The sequence below is a fragment of the Corella eumyota genome, chromosome 4 (assembly GCF_963082875.1).
Source record: "Corella eumyota chromosome 4, kaCorEumy4.1, whole genome shotgun sequence".
Classification (NCBI taxonomy): Eukaryota; Metazoa; Chordata; class Ascidiacea; order Phlebobranchia; family Corellidae; genus Corella; species Corella eumyota.
Genome location: NC_137493.1, coordinates 10,234,100 through 10,256,805, shown reverse-complemented (window position 1 = coordinate 10,256,805; position 22,706 = coordinate 10,234,100). Strand labels below are relative to the sequence as shown.

Sequence of the window (22,706 nt, the reverse complement as noted above, 5' to 3'; positions counted from 1 at the left end):
TTAAGGTTAATAATATCTTTTGAAATAATAGCATAAATTATGTGCCAATTTGCAAAATTAAGCTAATTTTTCAAAATGTGCCAATTTGCAAAATTAAACTGATTCTTAATTATGTGCCAATAAGTTGTGTATTGTTAAGGGTCATGATAATGTTTTAAGATAGTTGTATAAATTATGTGCCAATTTGCAAATCTGAGCTTATTTCTTAAAATGTGCCAATTTGCAAACTTAGATTTATTCGTAAAAGTGTGCCAATTCGCAAAATTGAGATATTTCTTAATTTTGTGCCAATAAGTTGTGAATTGTTATGGGTAATGATATGTTTTAAGATAATAGTACGATTTATGTGCCAATTTGCAAATCTGAGCTTATTCTCCAAAATGTGCCAATTTGCAAAATTGAGCTAGTTCTTAATTATGTGCCAATTTGCAAAATTGAGCTAATTCTTAATTTTGTGCCAATTTGCAAAATTGAGCTAATTCTTCAAAATGTGCCAATTTGCAAAATTTAACTGATTCTTAGTTATGTGCCAATAAGTTGTGGATTGTTAGGGGTAATGATATGTTTTAAGATAGTGGTATAAATTATGTGCCAAATTGCAAATCTGAGCTTATTCTCAAAAATGTGCCAATTTGTAAATCTGAGCTTATTCTTCAAAATGCGCCAATTTGCAAAATTGAGCTAGTTCTTAATTATGTGCCAATTTGCAAAATTGAACTGATTCTTAATTATGTGCCAATAAGTTGTGGATTGTTAAAAATGATTAACGATTTTTTAATTAAGAAATAAATGTATTTGAACTTTTTATTCTATAAAATGATCTTTGACAGACGGGAACGAACGTCATTGAAATTTTAAAAGTTCTAACCAACAAATACTGAATGGAATATTACAAAACATCAGAGGTCTGAATGGAAAAATATGCATAGAATCAAATACAAATATTAAACATTGCTGAAAGCAATAATATATCGTAAAATCTAATGTGGATTTTGTTTTATATATGTATACCTTTATATTTTCATTATTTACGATTGTGGGTATATTTTATATTTAAAAAAATATTTTATATTCAAATCTGCGAAAATGCGCAACGATTACTGTTTTTTATAATAAAATTCATATGCGTATTCTTTTTCGTTTTTTGTCCAGAAATTTATGTATGCTTTTCCGGGTTTAAACTATGGTTCAAAATTAGTTTTTTGTTCATTATTTAATATTTAAATTGTTAATTGTTTACTTTGTTGTTTGTGATTTTGTATTGCATGATTTGTTTCATTTTTATTTTTAATCTATATTGAAAGTCACTAATAGAGTAAATTTTATTTTTTAACAAGTTAGTTTAATACATACAACTGCACTTTTTAAAAAATACTATTGGTCCATATAGTTAATTGTTATTTTTGCCATTATCTTTGAAATTATATTTTAATTCCTAATGTTTCTAAACGTGATGGTAATGTTGCTTGTTGTTTTAATAAGCCAATTTTTTATTCCTGTGAATAACTATAACTTCTTATTTATAATTTCCAATATAAAAAATAAATTAGCTAATCTCGTTGTTAAACAGAAACTCAATAAAACAGTAACTGGCTAGTAAATCTAGTGTAACTCGGTTGGCAAACAATAATGCGTCATAAATATGTTTTATCAAGATTACCCATGTAATTATAATGCAATTGCACACGTATATAAATATTCGTAAAAGTTGTAACGAATCCGCCATGTTATTGTTTACGCCAAGGTCTTATCTATTCTGCAGATCACGTGTTTACACCTATTGCCGATCTGTTACTCCTTATCTCTATCACGTGGCTTAATCACGTGATGTATTAGTTTAACTGTTTCGGATGTATTTGTATTTAGTATTCGTGGTACAAGCTTCTTAACGGTTGTATGTGTATCTTTCCGCAATAATAAACTATAAATTATAATACGGCTTTTCTTACAAAAGACAATCAGACTCGATTGTTACATTGGAGGTCCTGCCGAGATCCTGGTTCTTTGAAGTCGTAAAGAATTTTAAAGAAATATTGCTGCAAGAAATTACAATCGTGTGTTTCACACTTGTCGAATATAAAAATAGAAAATATTTATTTAAAATGGACCAATTTCTAACAACATCAATATCTATAGAAATTAAGCGCGTAGTTGAACGCGAGCTCTGGGAAATTAAACGGGAACTAGCGTCCCTGAAAAATAAATTGGATTCAAAGATGTTGTACCAATCAACAGAGCTATCAACATCTAATCAAGAGCTAGAAAAATATACCAGCGAAACCGAAGTCGAAGATTATTTAATGAAATTTGACCTTATGTCAAAGGCCAATGGTTGGGATTCACGGGAAAGCGGCTATAGACTAGCGCTAAGTTTATATGGTAAGGCTGCCAGTATCGTCACCAACTTATCTGGAAGTGACCGTACATCAGTAGCAGTTTTAAAAGATAAAACTGCGTAAACGTTTTTCTTCCCCGAAGTTAAATTTATTGAACGAGCTACATAGCCGAAAAAGAAGAATGAACGAATCCTTAGATTCACTTTCAACCGACATTGCCAACATGGTTAGGCAATGTCCGATTTATACCAATTCAAGCACAAAAGAACTAGAAAAATTAAAGATGAATTGTTTCATGAATGCCATAAAACACGATGAAGAATTGCACTCCGCAATTTATCACCATTTACCATCTACAATCGAAAGTGCCCTGGAAACTGGACAACTTTACGAACAGCTGTATCGAGTGGATTTAAGCCTTAACTCAATGTCGTGTACCAGCACTAAAGACTACATTACAAAATCAAGCCGTTCTAATTTACCATGTGCGTTTGATCCTATTTCCAGTCCGACAAAACCTTTTTCTTGTACAGAAATAAACACAATTCAACAACCAAAGGCGATTACTACCAAAAAGAAACTAGTTCAGGATAATGAAACTTTTTATATGCCTATTCGTTCAATATCAAAATCAAATGACGATAATACTATTGAAAAGGAAATTGCCCAGGCCCAATTAGAAGACCCTGATATAATAAATGTAAAACTTTATCTTCGTTCTAAGCCAACTCATAATATAATTTCCACAAAGTTTGATGGCCAGCTATCTTCATTCGTGATCAAAGATGATGTTCTATTTGGAAAATGGAAGTCGGCATCGGGGTCAAAATTCCATTTACAAATGGTTGTTCCAGCATCGCTGCAGGCAGGGATTTTAAAGAAGGCGAATGAAGGCCATAAGGGGGTTATGTCGACGCTGAAGAGATTACGACGACGTTTTTATTGGACATCATTAAAAGCTGATGTGATTAAATACAAAAGGCAGTGTGCGGGGTGCAAGGAAAGAAAAAGAGATAAAAATGGAGAATCGCGAAGTTTTGTTCCCGGAGAGACGGTCTAGCTTCGTAACAAAAGTTCGGGTGGAAATTTACAAAAAGACATTTGCGCAGCTTTTGTAATTACGCAAAAGCTCAATGACAATACCTATCGCATAAAAAAAACAAAATGTTCAAACAAACCTATAGTCGTTAGCAGAGCAAGGCTTCATAAACTCTGTTAGTTACATGGTGAATTCGTTTCTTATTTTTGTTGTATATTTCCTGCTTTCATCGGGAAGGGAGGAATGTAACGAATCCGCCATCTTATTGTTCACGCCAAGGTCTTATCTATTCTGCAGATCACGTGTTTACACCTATTGCCGATCTGTTACTCCTTATCTCTATCACGTGGCTTAATCACGTGATGTATTAGTTTAACTGTTTCGGATGTATTTGTATTTAGTATTCGTGGTACAAGCTTGTGAACGGTTGTATGTGTATCTTTCCGCAATAATAAATTATAATACGGCTTTTCTTACAAAAGACAATCAGACTCGATTGTTACAAAGTGATGACATTACTCAACTGGAATTTGAACATTTTAAAGGTTTTCTTTAAAAGATGTTAGAAAACACATTTGATTAAAATCAAAGTAAGAAACACATTTGATTAAAATCTTAAATAATAAAATGACATGCTTGATTATTATACAAATAAACAACCCAACAAACATAATATGTTTCAAGGTTACTTATAAACGCAATAACAAATGCATTTTTATATCGAGGTAAATGTGGTTATTACTACATATTACTAAAAAAATATGAGGGATATATATGTATATATATATATAAACGTATTGTAGTAAAAATACTACGTTTTACCTATACTACATTTTTTTATTCGTATTTGAAGTTTCTGCCACCAATAAACACTGTAATAACAAAATATTTGAGAAAAATTATACGATTTAAATGTTTAATTTTGTTTTTTGCGTTTTTATAAATATCTATAAATAGAAAATCTTTTAATAAAAAGGCTTTTAGTTTGTTGCAAAATCACGTCGTCGATATTGTAGCGAACTTTGTGCGCTTTTTGACGCTAACACTTCCTCGGGGGCTCTAACTTACCTTGTGGCTCTGATTTACCTTATCTATGAGCCACTTTTCTTATCGTTTTTGTAAAGTGTTGGTACTTTTAGTGTATGCTTTTGATCTGATAGTTTAGTATAATCTTTTAGTTAAATTTGGAATAGGGATATTATATTATATTGCGTTATTGTATATATGTATTGTGTTTAACCTTGATTCTATTTGAATAAGGACAATTAAGTTAATACAACTGTGATTACATAATAAAATTGAGTGATTTTATAACAAAACCCGTTACAATGGAGGTCCTGCCGAGATCTCAAGAAAATGTGTTGGACGATTCGGAAATTTCTTTTAAATTGCACGAAGAAATAGAAAATTTGCTTCAGGAAAAGACTAATGAAATACACAAAAAAATAATAGAAGAAGTTAATGTACAATTAAAAAAACAAATGGGAGAATTTCATGCTAAAATGCATAATAGAGTTGAAGAGGTGGTATCTGATTTAATAACGAGATACAAAAACATACAAACAAAGGTTAAAGTCTTCATTAAAGAAAACAACGAAGCAATGAAGCAGTTACAAGAAGTTATACTTCAACAAACAGAAAAAGATCAAGACCTGCAAGGTATTTTAAATGAGGCAACAATTGACGCAGAAGAAACAGCCAACAATATGTTGCAAAGCGCCAAGGTAGAGATTACAGAAGCACTAAGTTTAAAAGAAACGTTGTCGCTGCCTGTTAGCAAATTGGCGGAAGGTTGTTCGCCACGTTTTGACACTGTGACAGTAGACTCATTTGATGGGCAGTCGTCGTGGGAGGATTTCATCGATAGGTTTGAATTAGCGGCTGAATTTAACCGTTGGTCAGAAAGTTCAAAAGGTGTTAGATTGGCCCTACATCTAAGAAGTTCAGCGTCGAGTGTTGTAACCAGCCTACGCCCCGAAGAAAGAAAAAACTTCTCAATTGTTCGTGCGAAGTTAGACCAAAAGTTTGGGAAAAAGCTTATTGACCCGGTATCTCTGTTGCATACAAGAGTTCGTGGAAAAAATGAAAAATTAGTGGATTTAGCGGAAGAACTCAATAACATTGTAAAACAATGCCCCATTTACGACTGCGTAGACAAAGAGCAGCTAGACTTGTTAAAAGCAAATTGCTTCACCAATGCCCTTAAAAGCAATTGGGAACTATATTCGACAATAAAAATGTATAGTCCCATTTCAATGGACGAAGCTTTAAAAGTAGCTTTACGACTGGAAATTGAAGGAACGACCAGATACAATAAAGAGCGACCGATTCGAGCAATAAATTCTGAGCAGGAAGATGACGTAAGCCTTACTCGCGAAATAATGTCTATGCGCCAAGCCATTAACGAATTAACGGACACCTTATGCAAAAGGCCAAGTAACGTTTATGAACGACCCCAAAGTGGAAGACGAGCGCGAAATGGCAGCTTTGGCTGACAGGGAAACGGCCAGTAGTCGAGTTTAAGGGATGGCACTCGACTTTAAATAAGAACATCCCAACTGTTAATATTAGTGCGACAACTAACAGTCGCCAAAATGGACTTTATTGTAATATTTTTATTAATAATTGTAAATTTTTTACGCTCGTGGATACCGGCGCTGACGCCACGGTATTAAGCTTTAAAGCCTTTAAAGCAGCCAAACTGTCGCTTGAGCCTTCACACTTCGTTTTAAATGAAATAGGCAATGAAAAATTACCAGTGCAAGGAAGTTGTACTATCAAGTGTAGATTCAATGCCATATATTATGACCACAACGTTTTAGTGTCGGATATATTAGAAGAAGGAATCATTGGACTGGACTTTTTACAAAAATATCGCTTCAACATTAACCTTACATCGACCTTTCTTCAAAATAACCTTGAAAAAGTAAAACTTCAAGTGGTAACAAGAAACAAGCCATACCCAAAAGTAATCGAAATAGAAAACGAAGTCGTGTTTACCGATGACGACGATACCCAAAACATGATAAAAAAAAGCCGTAAAATTTGTAGATTCGGATCAATGTAAAAAAGTAAAACACTTAATTGAAAGTTTTGTAAGGCATGCTAAAGGAAAACTTCCTACCAATTCTACCTTTCACCGTATTAATACCGGTAACACAGCAGCAATAAAACAAAGGCCGCGAAGGTTGCCGCAATCCAAGCAAGTAGAAGCTGACAAGCTTGTAAAAAAATGCTAGAAGACGGAATAATTTCTCCGTCTTTTAGTCCTTGGTGCTCACCAGTGGTATAAAAAAGATGGCACAACTCGGTTCTGTGTGGATTACCGCCAGTTAAACAATATAACTAAAAAGGATTCCTATCCCTTGCCAAGAATAGATTCTATATTAGATTCAGTCAGTGGGTCAAAATGGTTTGCCACGCTTGACTTGAAGTGCGGTTATTGGCAGGTGCTGGTTGACCCAGTTGACAAAGAAAAAACAGCCTTCTCAACTGGAAATGGATTATATCATTTTAACGTAATGTCATTTGGACTTTGTGGTAGTCCAAGTACGTTTGAGAGATTGATGGAACAAGTGTTGCAAGGTATACCATCCTCTGTTTGTCTCGTATACTTGGATGATATATTAATTCACGCTAAAACGTTTAACCAACTCTATGAAAACCTGGAAGTAGTTTTTAAACGTCTAATGAACGCTAACCTCATGCTAAATTCAGCAAAGTGTAACTTATTTTGCAATAAAGTAGAATACCTGGAACACGTCATTTCGGCCAATGGAATATCAACATCACCAGAAAAAGTAAAAGCTGTTAAGGAATGGCCACAACCTACCAGTCTTAAGCAATTGCAGAGCTTTCTGGGATTAGCATCCTACTATAGAAAATTTATACAAAATTTTGCGGAGTTAGCTCAACCGTTGTATGGTCTTTTGGAAAAAGATAAAAAGTTTGTTTGGACGCGGGATTGCACAAATTCTTTCAAAAACTTAAAGCTTGGACTTATCACAGCACCAGTTTTAAGCTTTGCAACCCCTAACGGTCAGTTTATAATTGACGCTGACGCTAGTGACAGCGCCATAGGAGCTGTGTTGAGCCAACGCAACGAAACCGGTAACGAGTGTGTTATTGAATATTATGCAAAAGCCTTTTCAAGACAAGAAAGAAACTACTGCACAACCCGGAAAGAGCTTTTGGCAATTGTTAGGGCCGTAGAACATTTTCATTTTTATATTTACGGTCGAACAGTGCACATAAGGAGTGACCATGGTTCCCTAAAATGGCTTTTGAATTTTAAAAATCCAGATGGTCAAATGGCTCGCTGGCTTGAAAGGCTGGAGCAATACGACATTAAAATCTTTCATCGTCCTGGTATGCAACATAATAATGCAGATGCATTGTCGCGCAGACCGTGCATAGCTGATAACTGCAACTACAGTAATCGAGCAGAAAGTAAATTTTTACCAATTGATACTTGTGTTTATTCGTGTATCTCAAACACCGTTTCCGACACTGATCTGCGTGAGGCTCAGATAGGCGACCCTGACATAAAATGTATTCTGCTGTGGAAGGAAGCCAGCGATGTTCGACCCGACTGGTGCCAAGTGTCACCCTTAAGCCAAACAGCTAAATCATATTACCATCAATGGGCTTCGCTTGTCGTAAAAAACAGTATATTGTATCGGGCATGGGGAAACTCCAGTGGTACAGAAACAACAATGCAGCTAATTGTGCCCAAGTGCCACCAACAACTAATTTTGGGTTTAATGCACGAAAATGCAAGCTCCGGACATTTTGGTATCAAAAAAACAAAAGAACGATTGCGGAGAAAATTTCATTGGAATAATAGCCAGACGGATGTTGCAGCTCATTGCAAAACCTGTTACAAGTGTGATTCAAGAAAAGGACCTTTAAATAAACAAAAAGAGCCAATGAAATTACACCAGGTGGGCTATTCATTAGAAAGAGTAGCCATTGACGTATTGGGGCCATTACCGACATCTTATTTGGGTAATCGATACATTCTTGTGGTAATGGATTATTTCACAAAGTGGCCAGAAGCATACCCGATGCCGAACCAAGAAACTGCTACGGTGGCTAAACTACTTATAGAGCAATTCTTTCTACGGTTCGGTGTGCCTTGCGAAATTATAAGCGATCAAGGTTCCAACTTCGAGTACCACCTGTTTAAAGAAATGATGAAAGCTTTTGACATTGTAAAGACCAGAACTACACCATATTGGCCGCAAGCAGACGGAATGGTCGAACGATTTAATCGAACTTTGGAGGCTCAGTTAGCAATGTCCGTAGAAAAAGGCCAACGCGATTGGGATCAACAATTGCCATATATATTAATGGCATATCGAACAGCAGTACATGAAAGTACAGAGCATACCCCCGCCAAACTAATGTTTGGCAGGGAAATAAATTTACCTACAGACTTTATATTCGGTCGACCGGAAATCACTAAATATTCAGCGTGGGAATTTGCCAAGAAAGCTCAAATCAACATTGATGAAGCTCACGAATTTGCTTGAACAAAACTACATTTATCCGGCCAAAAAATGAAGAAGTATTACGATCGTTCAACTGCGACAAAGTTACTAAACGAACAGGAACCTGTATGGCTGCATTGCCCCCAAAGAAAAAAGGGTCTATCCCCAAAACTGTCGTCGCCGTGGCAAGGTCCATTTAAGATAATTAAGCGTATTAACGACGTGGTGTACCGGATCAGACGTTCACCAAAACATCAATCAAAAGTCGTGAATCGAAACCGGTTATGGCGTTATAGTTTAAAGTTGCCAACCAACTGGTATCGAAACAATAATGGTCAAAGCAATACACCGGTACAAACTATTATTCCACAAATTGAAAACACACACATCCTATCTGATGGTATTAAATTACCAACCTCGCGCAGAGGCCGCAACATTAATATACCACATCGTTATCGTTAAAAACCTACCGTACTTACCTTTATAAATATATATTTAATATTGTTATCGTATTTACTTCATTGTTATTATTATCGTTGTATATATCATTATTTCTCTTCGTTAAATGGTTGTTGTTTCGTCTTTATAAAGTTCGCATTTTGATTATCGTTTTATTATTTGTATTATGTGGTGCGTGTTAATGTTTATGTAGTTTTAATGTATATCGCTTATGTATTGTATTGATTATCTTCTTATTTAAATATTGGGAAGGGAGGAATGTAGCGAACTTTGTGCGCTTTTTGACGCTAACACTTTCTCGGGGGCTCTAACTTACCTTGTGGCTCTGATTTACCTTATCTATGAGCCACTTTTCTTATCGTTTTTGTAAAGTGTTGGTACTTTTAGTGTATGCTTTTGATCTGATAGTTTAGTATAATCTTTTAGTTAAATTTGGAATAGGGATATTATATTATATTGCGTTATTGTATATATGTATTGTGTTTAACCTTGATTCTATTTGAATAAGGACAATTAAGTTAATACAACTGTGATTACATAATAAAGTTGAGTGATTTTATAACAAAACCCGTTACAATATTATTAATAAAAGCACCTTTTTTTAGTAGACTAAAAATAAAAAAATCAAGAAAGTTGTAATTTGCTGTGATAATTTAATTTTGGCGCAAGTTTTTTTTTTAATTTGCAAACGTCACGATTTTTTAAAGTCTTTGTGATTTAATCATGGCATAAACAAATTTATTTTTATTTTATTTTTAAAAACACTTTTACTTTGATACACATTTATTTATAATCGAATTAGATAAAACAAATAAAAAATAAATAAAAAAGTGTGACACTGGCAAGAAAGTGTAGTGGTTTAAATAATTCTATAACTTGAGGTCTTAAGTTCGTTTTCAACTGTTTTCATGCTGTAACATCATTAGGAAAGCGCTGTATGCGGTATAAACTCCTGCTGCCAACACTCAACCCCAGCTTATTATTGGGCGATTATAATCTATGATATCCCATATTCCAAAGTCCTGCTGCCAACACTCAACCCCAGCTTATTATTGGGCGATTATAATCTATGATATCCCATATTCCAAAGTCAATTTGAGATTAGGTCTGGGTAACAAATGTTACTTCATGTATAAATCTTAAAGCTTACCTTCTTACATCAATGATAAATAAACGTAAAATAAGAAAAATTATTTGGCACATTTTCGAAATTGAAAAATTATTTGGCAACAATAGCACATTTATCATTTGGCACATATATTGTGCCAATTTTGGCACAAATTTTGTGCTATTTTATTTGGCACATTATTTGTGCTATTTTTTGGCACATGTGCCAATTAAACCCGCAAGCCCAATAGGGGTTGTGAGATTTTTTGCCACATGTGGTAAAAAAATGTGGCAAAAAATGTGGCAAAAAAATGTGGTAAAGAAATGTGGTAAAAAAAATGTGGTAAAAAAATGTGGCAAAAATTTATTTTTGTTAAATGTGGCATTATGATTTCGGAAAAAATGTGGTAAAAAAATGTGGCAAAAATACTTTTAGAAATGTGGAAAAATAATGCAGGTAAAAATAGAAAAATTTTAAATAACTGTTGCTTGGTAATCTATTCGTATTGATTGTTTAATGTTGTAATTGTATTTTTTTGCCTATACGGTGGGTGTTGAATTAAAAGAAGTAATTTGCATATTTTTGTTATTACGATCACATATATAAGTCGATTTGAAATTGTTATGATATAGTCGCAACTTATATATGCTATCGATAATTTACTCACGCACCACAAAGTGGTTTAAAAAAGTGTTGTATAGCGGTTATGTAACAGGAGTATAAGCCAAAAGGTTTAGGGTTTAGGTCGCATGAATGCCACATTATTCATCCTGGGGCCCAGAGTTCACGGCTAGCTTAAAAACGCGTCCCTACGACACACCCATGTAGCTTATTTTATACCCAAGAATTTTCGATTTTGTTTTCGTCTATTTAACTAAATTAAGCACAGACGTTAGTTTAAAGTGACGAAAGCATCATAAGGTTTTAATTTGTTGTATTAAGCGAAAAAAAGGTCGTTATTTGAAACAATATACAAGGAAAATTAACAATCATAATATCAAATTTTTTAGTAAACAGTTTCCAAATAAATGGAATTAATCATTTTCCTCTTCTACTTTATAAATATAAAACATGTAAAAAAATACAATTTAAAGTCAAGTTTCAATGTTCCGTTTTTTTTTTTAAAATCGTCTTTAGTATCTTTTTTTTGATGCCTTTTCAATGTTGTTTTATAGAAAAATGCCATTCCACACGGTAGTGGGGCTGTTCGATTTAAATATCATTCACACAGCTACAGTTGATTGTGTTTTTTAACAGCCTATAGATATAAAAAAATAAATTTTTATGTAGTTAAAAATAAAACTAGATTTATTTGATAAATAAAAGATGGTTAAAATCATTTGATCATTTTTAAAATTAATCTTTAATAATAAACAAAGTTTTAACTCAGTTTGAAATTGTTGATATCAGAATATACATTACACTAAATTTTGAAAGCCTAATATAAAACTTTAATTTTTAATAAACAAACAAGCATTTAAATATATTAAACAAAAAAAATTAAAATTTTAATCCATTTTTGAGTTAATAATAATATGGAATATAACTGACCAAAACTCAAGAAATTAATAATAATCTTTAAATTTTTTAAAAAACAAATACCTATTAATAAGTAATCAATAAATTTAGAGAATGGGTAGCCTAAAACGCAATATGATATTGTACAATATACTGAAGTTTTAGACTTATAAACTCTAAGGAGCAAAAGTTATCTTTATTCAAAATTGGGACAAGACAGAAAAGAATAAAAATAATAAGTATATTGACATAACAATATGTTTTGAAATCTAAGATTTCGACCATGATAATCTTAAAACGCATATAATTCTGTAATAGCATTGAATTGAACTTTACCTGTTCGGCTTGATGTAAAGTTATGTTTTTTATTTGAGAAAGACCAAAAAATGTGGCTTCTGCTAGCAAAACATCGAAAACCAATGCTACTCCCTTGTTTTCAAATCCATCTCTGTAATAAAATAGGATATAAAAATAACATTTTTTTTGCATACTAGAAATTCTAAAGCATAAAAAAAATATAAAATTTACCCAACAAAAGTAAAAGCAATTTTTGTTAAGTAATGCACAATTCTTTCTGTGTCATCACCAAACACAGAAATATCCAATTCATGAATTCGTTTATCAGGAGCTGCATACTTTCGATCCCCGAATCTTTTTTCGAAATTTATCATTCTGTACAAAATTAATTATTAAAATACATTGTATATAATTGTTTAATAAGAATTTATATACCTTAAAAAAATATTAAATCAACCAATATTACCGATTTGATTTAACTTTTTTGTTCATGACATTATTGATGTGCACATCACAGTTTCCCATTAAAATATGGGACTTTATAGCTTTTTGATCAATTAAACCAATTTGATTGAAAATATTTTGCTTTTTTTTTTGTCGATCATCTTTACACTCCGGACAAAAATAACGTTTTGGAAGTTTTCGTGTGGACTGAATTTTTAAACATTGTAAATGATACCAATCACGACATTCACCCTCACAGAAGATCATTTTTTCATTTTTTTTAGGTTTTAGACAGTTTTTTCCTGCATGACACAGACTAAAGTTTGACGTAAATAAAATAGATACAGCATTTATTAAAATATGGATGTCTGTAGGTTAGATTATCTTTGGTATCACTGGTGCACACCCCATTATATTTTTTTTCTTTAAATAAGAATGATGATATTTTTGTAGCCAACCAGTTTCGTATAGCAACTGAATTTTCATGTTTGTATGGTAAATATTTTCCAGCACAAATATAAAACGCATTTAATAGCATTATAATACCGCAATCATAGGAGTTTCTTTGCAAAGTCGTATCCTCAGGCGCAATAATATACCACTTCGATATATCATCTTCATTACAAGTATTTTTTTTTATTTCATAATTAATGTACTCCAGTATTGGTGTAAGTACAGGTATCGAATAAGTGTGAGTTGAATCAAGATAAATTATTAAATGCTTCGATAAAAGCACAATGAGTAAACCCCAATGAAAGTTATTTCCAATATTAACAGGAAAAATCCAAATATCATTTTGGATAGGAGATTTTTTTTTTAACCATTTGCTGTAACCTGGATTAAGTTGTTTTTTAACCAACTTTAACCAGACAACAAAATGACAAGGAAAAGCCAGAACTTTTACAGATGCATTTACCAGATGTTCATGTTGAGTGCATATCTCAAGAAATGCATCTATGATGCCATCATTGACCTTGTTACCGATTTTTAAGCACTCGAAATCACATTTAGGCACTACAAAAGAACCACTGTCAGTTAAGATATCATGTCCAAGTGTTGGGAAATTACATTTAGGAGGCCAATTTTCAGTTACAGAAAGGGCAATACCCTTGGATAATTTAACGTTTTCAATTTCACTTGATGTTTTTTTTTCATTATCTTTTTCAATATCCTTCTTTTTTAGTATACATATTGATAATGAAGGAACATCATGTTTTTCAATATCTTCACATATTGGTAGTAAAACAGCAACATCTTTTTTAATATCTTTACATTTACGTAGTAAAAGGAGATCATCTTTAGTAGTATCCTTACATATTTGCAGTTGAAGAGCATCATCTTTTTCAATATCTTTACACTTAGGTAGTAAAGGGGCATCATCTTTATCAGTATCCTTACATATAATCAGTTGAAGAGCATCATCTTTTTCAATATCTTTACACTTAGGTAGTAAAGGGGCATCATCTTTATCAGTATCCTTACGTATAATCAGTTGAAGAGCATCATCTTTTTCAATATCTTTACACTTAGGTAGTAAAGGGGCATCATTTTCATCAGTATCCTTACATATAATCAGTTGAAGAGCATCATCTTTTTCAATATTTTTACACTTAGGTAGTAAAAGGGCATCATTTTCATCAGTATGCTTACACATTGGCAGTGAAAGAGCATCATCTTTTTCAATATCTTTACACTTAGGTAGTAAAAGGGCATCATTTTCATCAGTATGCTTACATATTGACAGTGACAGAGGACCATCTTTATTTAAATTCTGACATATTGCATCTAAGCAAAAAGAAGACTCCTTTGAAACACTTAAAGCAATTGAGTAACCTTAAAAGACAAAAAAAAAATTTTATTAATATTTCTTCAAACTGTAGTATAATTAAAGAACTTTTTGTATATTTATAGAAATATTTTTAAGTATATATAAAAGTTAATTATGGCAAAGCAAAAAAGTGTTCTGCATTAAATCATTTTTAAATGTATATAAATGAACAAATAAAAAACTACATACATATGCTACTTGCTAGCCTTAATTTTTTTACTAGTTTTTTGTTTTATTAAAATACCTCTAAAATTTTGTTCAATTCTTTTAAGGCTTTTTTGGTTTTTTGTATTACACTCAAGTTGAAGACCAAGGCGGGTCATAAACAAAAAATTAACAACACTCATTGATGTAAATGAGGGTCTGCAACAAAAACATCCATTAAATATGTTGATATTTCAAATTTTAATGATTATTTTAACATTTAAAGTTCACTAACTTTCAAATATATAAAATTATCACTTAATACTGCAAGTTTTTAATAAAAATATTGTCACACCTATCCTTTTTCATACTGGCATTACACTGCTCAGCTATGCTAGAGTTCACTAATAAATTTTTACAAAACGATAGGTCCCTAAATGTTTTTTCTGGTCCCCTTTTTTTTGTTCTATTATGAAATTTGTCAGAAAGACTATAAAAATTGTTTTTCAAATCAGCTTCCACTGGCATCAAAAGGTCCTGATCTAATTTTTTTAAATTTTCTTCACTCCACTCAAATAACATTCCCATATTAGGGGAAAATAGTCCACGATGTCGATTTTCTCCATGGTGTGCTATCTGTTAGTCACACAAAACAATTTTCTATTTAATGCTAAGCATCTAAAATAAGTTTATAACACTTTTTTATGTAGCTACTGTTCTCATAAATACAAAATTAAATTTTTGTCTATAACAGTTATTTTTTTTATATAACCTGTCTCGAAATGTCAGACACAACAACATTAGGTTGCGTTTTAAAAGAAAGTAGGCCGTCAATATAATCTCTGGCACTTTCTTGTCTCAAGATATATTTAAAATAAACAGCAACTCCATGTGTGCATCTAAAGTGTACTACACCTCCTAATAAAACAATTAAAATTTAAAAAATATTTTTTACCGATTATAATCAAGTTTGTGATTTAAAACAGCATACCTCCACACTTCTTAACACTACGAAACATTTTAGGAAAAACATCCTTAAACAAAACTAACTCATTCAGTTTTATAATCATGTCATCTGTGCTTCCCGAGCTTGCTATGCCAGCAGCCGTGCACAACTCCCTTAATTTGTGCGAAGCACTCTAAAAATTAATTTAATTTATAAAAATTTTATTAAAAACAGAATGTTTTTACTTGTTATGTGATATGAAACAGTGTTGAACAAAGATATATATACTTATAAAAAAAATGAGAACTAACAGAACTTATTAAAATTATTATTCCTAAATGCTTTTGCCAAACAATAAAGTCCTAAATGCTTTTGCCAAACAATTAGACTTGAAATCAACTTGGCTCATCTCTACTAAAAAATGTCACAAATTACAGATCAATTTGCCCTACTTGCTAGAGTAACCTTTTGCTGTTACAATAACTTCTGGACTGTTTACCTACCAGGCCAAGGTTTGCAAGACTAACAGTTAATAGTAAAACAGCAAAAAAATAATAAGCTTTTTAAGTAGAAGATATTTCTAATATTTTTTTAGCATAAACAGCAAATTAGCCCTTGATTTGCAGTACAAAATTGATACAAGGTCAGTCCAATTTTGTGAATTTATCAGTAACTCAGTATATATCTAATTTTACCTCATCCGTACTATGTAATGCTTCCAAAATTTCTTCATGAGAAACTGAAACATTTGTTAATTTTCTTTTATTGGAAACTTGAGATTGCACAACTGAAATTTTTCTATGTTCTGTATTAAAAAGAACATTCCCAGCCCTAGTCAAGGATCCCATCCAGGGTGCAATGGTATTGTATTTAATTTTTACCTTCCAAGGGTTTTGATTTGAATCTTAAAATAATAACATTTAAATAAATGCCAACAAACACAACTAATTATAAATAAAATAATTGTAATTTAAATTTGATTTTTAACATTTTATCCTACTAAAAAATCCCCGGCCAATAATTTCCTTGGAATAGTTTTGCCACATCACTTCAATATCAACCTTATCTAACTCTTTTTGGTCCAACTTCAGACAATCAACTGCGTATTATAAAAAACGCATTTTTTTAAAGTGCTATATTACAGAGTTTTGAAATTTTGTAAGTAATGTTTATAGCACTTTAGTATGGTTGACAATAAATCACAAAATGGCTTTAGAACTTTTAAAAAATGTCTGTAGTACTAACAATTTAATTTTCAAAAACACTGGAAAATGATTAACATAAAAAACCAGGTTACCATATTTTTTCGTGTGACATAATAGCGTAGTTAGGGTATACAAGCTAGTTCTTTCTAAGTCATTACAAACAAGGCTTGCTTTTTCTTTTTTTTTAATTAATTTTGATTTTTTTTGTATTTATATATATATATAACTTAAAAATTAGGTAAAATCATTTAAAGTTAAAACCATTTTTGTGTTTAGTGACACCAACTTTATCAATTCTTGGGTAAAAAAATATTGCTAATATATGTTTTAAAGCAATTTTCTTAAAAATCATAAATTTAAAATATAAAATTATTTCAAGAGAAAATCAATATCGAATAAAAATTATATATATACATAAATTGATGCTAGAAATGCACCTGGACGCTGACAAGTATTTTTCCAATTGCCATCTGCTATGAAAATTTTAGGAGAAATTCCACATTTTAAACAAGAAAAGTGATAATTGATATCGAGTAGGGCACAAAAATGATAAAATGCATTCCTAATGCTATCAATTTGATTAAGTGGTTCATTGAAAATCATATTTAATCCCGTTTCAACTCCAACATGATTCTATGAAGAAATACTTTAAAATATTTTTTTTTTAGTAAAATTGATGTTGTTAAAAACAAACCTCAATTCCTCTCATAAGGTATTGTATAAGTTTCAAGGAAAGCAACACTTTGTTGTTAAAATTATGAAATCCTGATGCATACTCCTGAAATCGAACTACGAATTTGCAATTAGCACAGTGGTAACTTGCAACTAGAATATCTAAATAATTATATTTTAGTTAGTATTTCATTTTTACTAGTTGTCAATGCTAAAAAATCAAAAATTTTTACAACTTTATTCTTGTTCAATTAAAGAAAATTTGTAATCTGTTACCATTCCAGACTTTTCCCAAGCCATACACAGTAGCCTTCTTTCGTTTTTGTTCTAATAAGATTTTATTTGAACAATGCGGGCAGCAAACCTCTCCTGGAAAAAATATGTTTGGTGGTGACTTTTCCTCAATGTTATCTTTCAAGACAGTTGTTGGAATTTTTTTAAAACTTAAAAAATAATCCATTAAAATAATATCCTCCTCAGTTGGTAACTGGATTTCACTAAAAAAATATTAAAGATTTACAAAAAGAAATATTAAAATTTAAAATTTTTTTTACCTTTTTGTGTCTTTTTTTAATAAAGTGAAGTCTATTTGACTGACTAACCACTTGCATGCATTCTCATGATTGCAAGAATAATTTTGATTCGAGAATGGACATTTGCATGACCATCGTCCACTTTCTTTATCAAAGGTTACTCTAACTCTGTTAAATTTGCAATAATAATCAACTTTGTCAGTAAGCACTGAAAAATACATATGTTTGTCATTATAGCCCAGTGAAGCAAAGTCTGCATAAACAACCAAAGGTAAATTTTCCTCACAACTTTTAACATATATGTCATTTAAATAATTTTTTGTTGATAATGTTATAACTTGAAGAGTAAACAACTTCTGAAGACATGCTGTATTCAGTTCAGGAAAATTTTCAATCTGTGCATAAGGAACTGAACTTAAATGTATGCACTGTGTTGACGGATTATTATTATAGATTTGGTCACCCATCATTAAAGAAACACAATCTTCATTGCTACAAAGCTCAATTTGCAGGCGTTTGTGGCTACGCACATGGATTGGTGACAAACAGCCACTCTTTTTAAGTGCAATGAGAAAAATACCACTTTTTTTGTCTACACAAACAGCAGAAAGAATATTTACAGGTGTCCCATGTTGACACTCTTTATGTCGTCGCAGCGAAGCCGCACTTCCAAAGCATTTTTTACACATATTGCAGCTATTCTTTGTTGTATTTTCTTCTAACAAAGCTAACACAAAAATTAAATTTTAGCAACTTAAAACTACATAAACTTACAAATTTTAAGAATAGTTTGTAGGTTTTATAAAAAAGTTCTAGTTTCTTACTATTAATTTTGAAATTTGAATCATCCTCTTCTTTTTTTTTTTCATCGTTTGTAGTTAATAATGATGTTGTACAACCCTCTAATCACACATTAAAAACTTATTTAGTTTATTTTAAAATTCAAGAAAATATTTGCAAAACGTACAAAAATAACTTATGCATGTAAAAACCATATTTTAGAAGGTGACCACTTTGTCCAACAAAAATTGTTTCTTTGCATTTAAAGTATTACACAAAACTTTCTAAGACCCGACCTAATATTTGCAGCTAGACTAGTGATATTTAATTAATCATATATGGGCAATTCTCATTGGGAAAGTGTTTTTTAAAAAAAAATTAACTTAAATTATTTGTTTAATTAACTTACCTGTTTCTTTGGTTTTGATATTTAAAGTTTAAATTTAAAAAAATTTAGGCAAATATCTTTTTATAAGTGATTTTTTTTTTAAATTTAAAATGTACAAATTTTTTTGCACTTTTATGGCTATTTTAAGCAATAATTTTAAGTTAATATAAAAGTTAAAAAAACAGATTACAACAGATTTGTAAAGTGTTAGTATAAGAGGTTTAAACATATGCTTAACATAAGCAGGGTACGAATTAACGTTTAAAAAACGATTCGCTAAAAATGAGGTCGCATTTTTAGAGTAATTATTAGGTCCAAGTCATAATCTTCGTTTTTTTGTATCACTTGACGAGTTGCGTGGCATTTTTTAAATGTAACGTATTGTTAAACAATCGTTAAGAATATTTTGCACAAAAAACGAGACATTTTTAATTCTTTTAAGGCTGTGTTATGCATTTAAAAAATTGCGCAACAACTGAACGATCTCGGGAGCGAAATTTACGCATTGCCAAAACATGGAAAGTTATTGTTATTAAATGCCCTATAGTAACCTACATTTACGCAGGATTATGTTGATGTAATTGAATTAGTGTGAAACCGGTGTAAAATAGATCGTAAAAATATACACGAGAGTTTTATCACTGCCTGAACCTTTTTTGGTTGATTCGCTATTTCTAATATATTTGTAAAAAACGATTCGCTAATTTTAAAAAACGATTCGCTTTTAGCGAATAGCGACCCGTTATTTCGTTCCCTGATAAGTTAAACAACAACTTCTATATTACAATTTAAAAATCAGCAATTTTTAAGTTTTTAACTTGTAAGAATATAGGTAATTCCGTTACCGAATTTACATAAAAAGTTTTATAACTTGAAATTTAATCAAATACAACTTTTAATATTTTTAATTCTCTGATTTTAGTTGTTAGGTACTATAAATAAAAACTAAACTTTAATGTTCCTTATCAATTCTATCTACAATAATGGTAACGGAATTACAACAACAGAGATTTTGTAGAAATGCTTATTCTGCCTGGTTTAAGTGATTTAAAATAATATAATTATTTTTATAAGTAAAAAAATGAAATGGCATTGTAATATAATATCCATTTTTTTTAATTTTGTGAGAAAGTAGTTTTGAAATTTATAAATTAGTTTTATGGGTACATATATTACTAAATAAAATTAAATAAAAATATTTATAGTTAACAAGTTGATTTTTAACTGATATTTGGCATATTCAAACAATATTATAAGCTATTTTACCCACTAGACTTATTGTTTTTGCATAATTATCCATTTTATTTAGGTGTAACAAATTGTTTCTGCGACATCAATTTTATTACTAATTTAGAGTTTAGCGATTTAGAATTTTAAACATGTTATGTTTGTTTGTTAATTTTATTTTTGGAGTTATGTTTGTAGTTTTTGTTAAAATGGCAGTAAGGAATTTTAAAATTTGGTTTGTTTGTTTCTGTTTAAGAGTTTATTTAAAAAAAACCTAGTAGTTTTTAGTTTTGTAATTCCGTTACCAAGATTTTTTAAAAAATTTTTTAGTTAGGTTTGTTTCTTATTTTAACAGTACCTAAAACTATTTTTTTTAATTTTATCTGAATTTGAGTAAATTTAAGGCTAAAGTTACATGCCAAAATTCGACAGTGTCTTTCTGTTACTTAAAGTGTTATTCTGTTACCAGGTTTTTTAAGTTAATTTGTCAATAAATAAACATTTTTTAAACCCCAACTAAAAAAATTTGGTATCTTTTTGTTGCTTTCAATAAGGACAATTATTTACACATGTTTAATTTAAGTTAGTTTTTATAAAATTCAGACGAATTGGGATTAAGTATTACCCAACTTTTTATATCTAATTTATTGGCGTAATTCCGTTACCAAACATTTTTCAATTTTTAAGAAGCATAGAAGTTCGAACTGCACTTCTTTGCTTATAAAAATTTAGAATGGCAATATATGGGTTGTTTTAACTTAAAAAATGATTTCAATTTTATTAAAAAAAAAAATTATAGGTTTGTAAACCACAGTAATTGTAATTCCGTTACCGAAGAATTGCCCATATACATATTTGAACACTTACCATTAGTTATCTTTTCCACACTCAATTTTTTATTAACAATTTCAAGCACCCCGGAACACTTCGCAGCTAAAAATAATTTATAACGTATATATATACTAAAATTTTTAATAACTTACATTTAAACAAAAAAAAGATATTATCTTTTACAATTTCAAATAAGGTTAAAGTTTAATATAACAATTTTACTAAAGCACCTTTTTTTAACAAAAAAGAGAATTACCTTTGTAAAAACTATAAAATTAATAATAAATCATGTATACTTTTAATATGTCTAACAAAGGTTTCTTTTCTAGCATACACTTTTTTACAGTTTGGGCAGTGGAAGTGGCCATTACGTTCCGATGCAATAACTCCTCTACATTTTAAATTGCAAGAAACACTAAAACCTAAAAAAAGTTATGTTTTTTTAGTTCCGTTAGTCAATTAGTGTAGGCCAGCCTGGAAAGTAGAGCAGTTTTCGACGAGATCTCGTGCATGCAAGCGTAAAAAATTGTGACCGCGCGTGCACGCGTACTAAAATTTCCGGTCTAGGCATGCACGCGTGATATATGTTAGCGTGTTTTACTGTGCATGCACATTTTTTTAAGACACCAGGGGTGCAAAACGCTAATTTCAGGTGTGCATTTTTTTTAATTAAAAAAATCTCGTGCGTGCACGCTGCCCTACTATCCAGACTGGAGTGTAGGGTGGAAGGGGGTGCTGACAACTGGTAGCCAGTCACCTTTTTCTTGTTTAAAAAGGTTTAAGGCTGAATTGGCTAACACACTGACCACCTAAGCTATGTAGTACCTTTTTAATACATTAGCTCTGCAAAATTTGTTACCCTAACATTTAAATAAAAAGATTGGGTTGTTTTAAATCAAACCCTTCCTTAACATTTTACTGAAAAATTGCAGTTGCATTTTTATTTTAACTTAACTCTTTTCTAAATGAACGCCAGTCCTTTTAAAATGCAATAACAGCAGCAAAATTAGCAAAAAATAAATCGTTGTCGATGAATATGAATATACATACCGTTTCTTTTTTCTAAAAGATAAAAAACAGCCTTTTTAAAATGTTTTTTGCAGTGTGTCAGAAGCTCTTGGTGAGTTTTAAAACTACAGTTGCATAAATGACACTGCGTCCCACTTAGATAAATGTAAATATCTTCTAAGGAATCTCCGAAAAAACAATTTTTGTTTTTCATACTTGGTCACGAAAACAAAAAAGAATTCGTGCCCCAAAAAAGAAGGAAATTTCCACCACGCGTTTCAGTTTTAGTGGTAAACGGAAAAATGAATTAGTTTATTAAAAATAAAAAAATTGATTAGTACTTGCATATTTTGTACTTTATAAATAAAAGTTAATTAATAATTAATAAAACTACTATTGTTAAATATATTTTAAACCTAGTAAAGTATATATTTTAACTAAAAATGTATAT

At 30.9% G+C, this 22,706-nt stretch overlaps 2 protein-coding genes across 2 annotated transcripts; both read right to left on the bottom strand.

Annotated features, from left to right (window-relative positions):
- Nucleotides 1–11,553: 11,553 nt before the first annotated feature.
- LOC145751301 (uncharacterized) lies at nt 11,554–12,760 on the bottom strand. Its single transcript, XM_082567413.1, has 4 exons — nt 12,716–12,760; nt 12,481–12,624; nt 12,289–12,400; nt 11,554–11,692 (listed from the first exon to the last, which is right to left on the bottom strand). The coding sequence occupies exons 1-4, from the start codon at nt 12,739–12,741 to the stop codon at nt 11,666–11,668; spliced, it is 309 nt and encodes a 102-aa protein (XP_082423539.1). The 5' UTR covers nt 12,742–12,760; the 3' UTR covers nt 11,554–11,665.
- Nucleotides 12,761–14,373: 1,613 nt separating this feature from the next.
- Nucleotides 14,374–21,343, bottom strand: LOC145750801 (uncharacterized). Its single transcript, XM_082566878.1, has 11 exons — nt 21,284–21,343; nt 18,846–18,923; nt 18,091–18,748; nt 17,765–17,931; nt 17,511–17,650; nt 17,254–17,449; nt 16,612–16,710; nt 16,307–16,515; nt 15,657–15,804; nt 14,766–14,884; nt 14,374–14,526 (listed from the first exon to the last, which is right to left on the bottom strand). Exons 3-10 carry the CDS (start codon nt 18,708–18,710, stop codon nt 14,865–14,867), a joined length of 1,599 nt encoding a protein of 532 aa, XP_082423004.1. The 5' UTR covers nt 18,711–18,748; nt 18,846–18,923; nt 21,284–21,343; the 3' UTR covers nt 14,374–14,526; nt 14,766–14,864.
- Nucleotides 21,344–22,706: the final 1,363 nt, after the last annotated feature.

Coding starts and splice junctions, on each gene's coding strand:
- LOC145751301 (XM_082567413.1), bottom strand. CDS start 12,741: ATGAACAAAAAAGTTAAATCAAATCG. Junction 12,625..12,715: donor AAAAAAGTTAAATCAAATCG/GTAATATTGGTT, acceptor AATTTTGTACAG/AATGATAAATTTCGAAAAAA. Junction 12,401..12,480: donor ATTGCTTTTACTTTTGTTGG/GTAAATTTTATA, acceptor ATTTTATTACAG/AGATGGATTTGAAAACAAGG.
- LOC145750801 (XM_082566878.1), bottom strand. CDS start 18,710: ATGTGTAAAAAATGCTTTGGAAGTGCGGCTTCGCTGCGACGACATAAA. Junction 17,932..18,090: donor CATGAGAATGCATGCAAGTG/GTTAGTCAGTCA, acceptor TTATTTTTTAAG/TTTTAAAAAAATTCCAACAA. Junction 14,885..15,656: donor TAGTGTTAAGAAGTGTGGAG/GTATGCTGTTTT, acceptor TTTTTGTTGCAG/ACCCTCATTTACATCAATGA.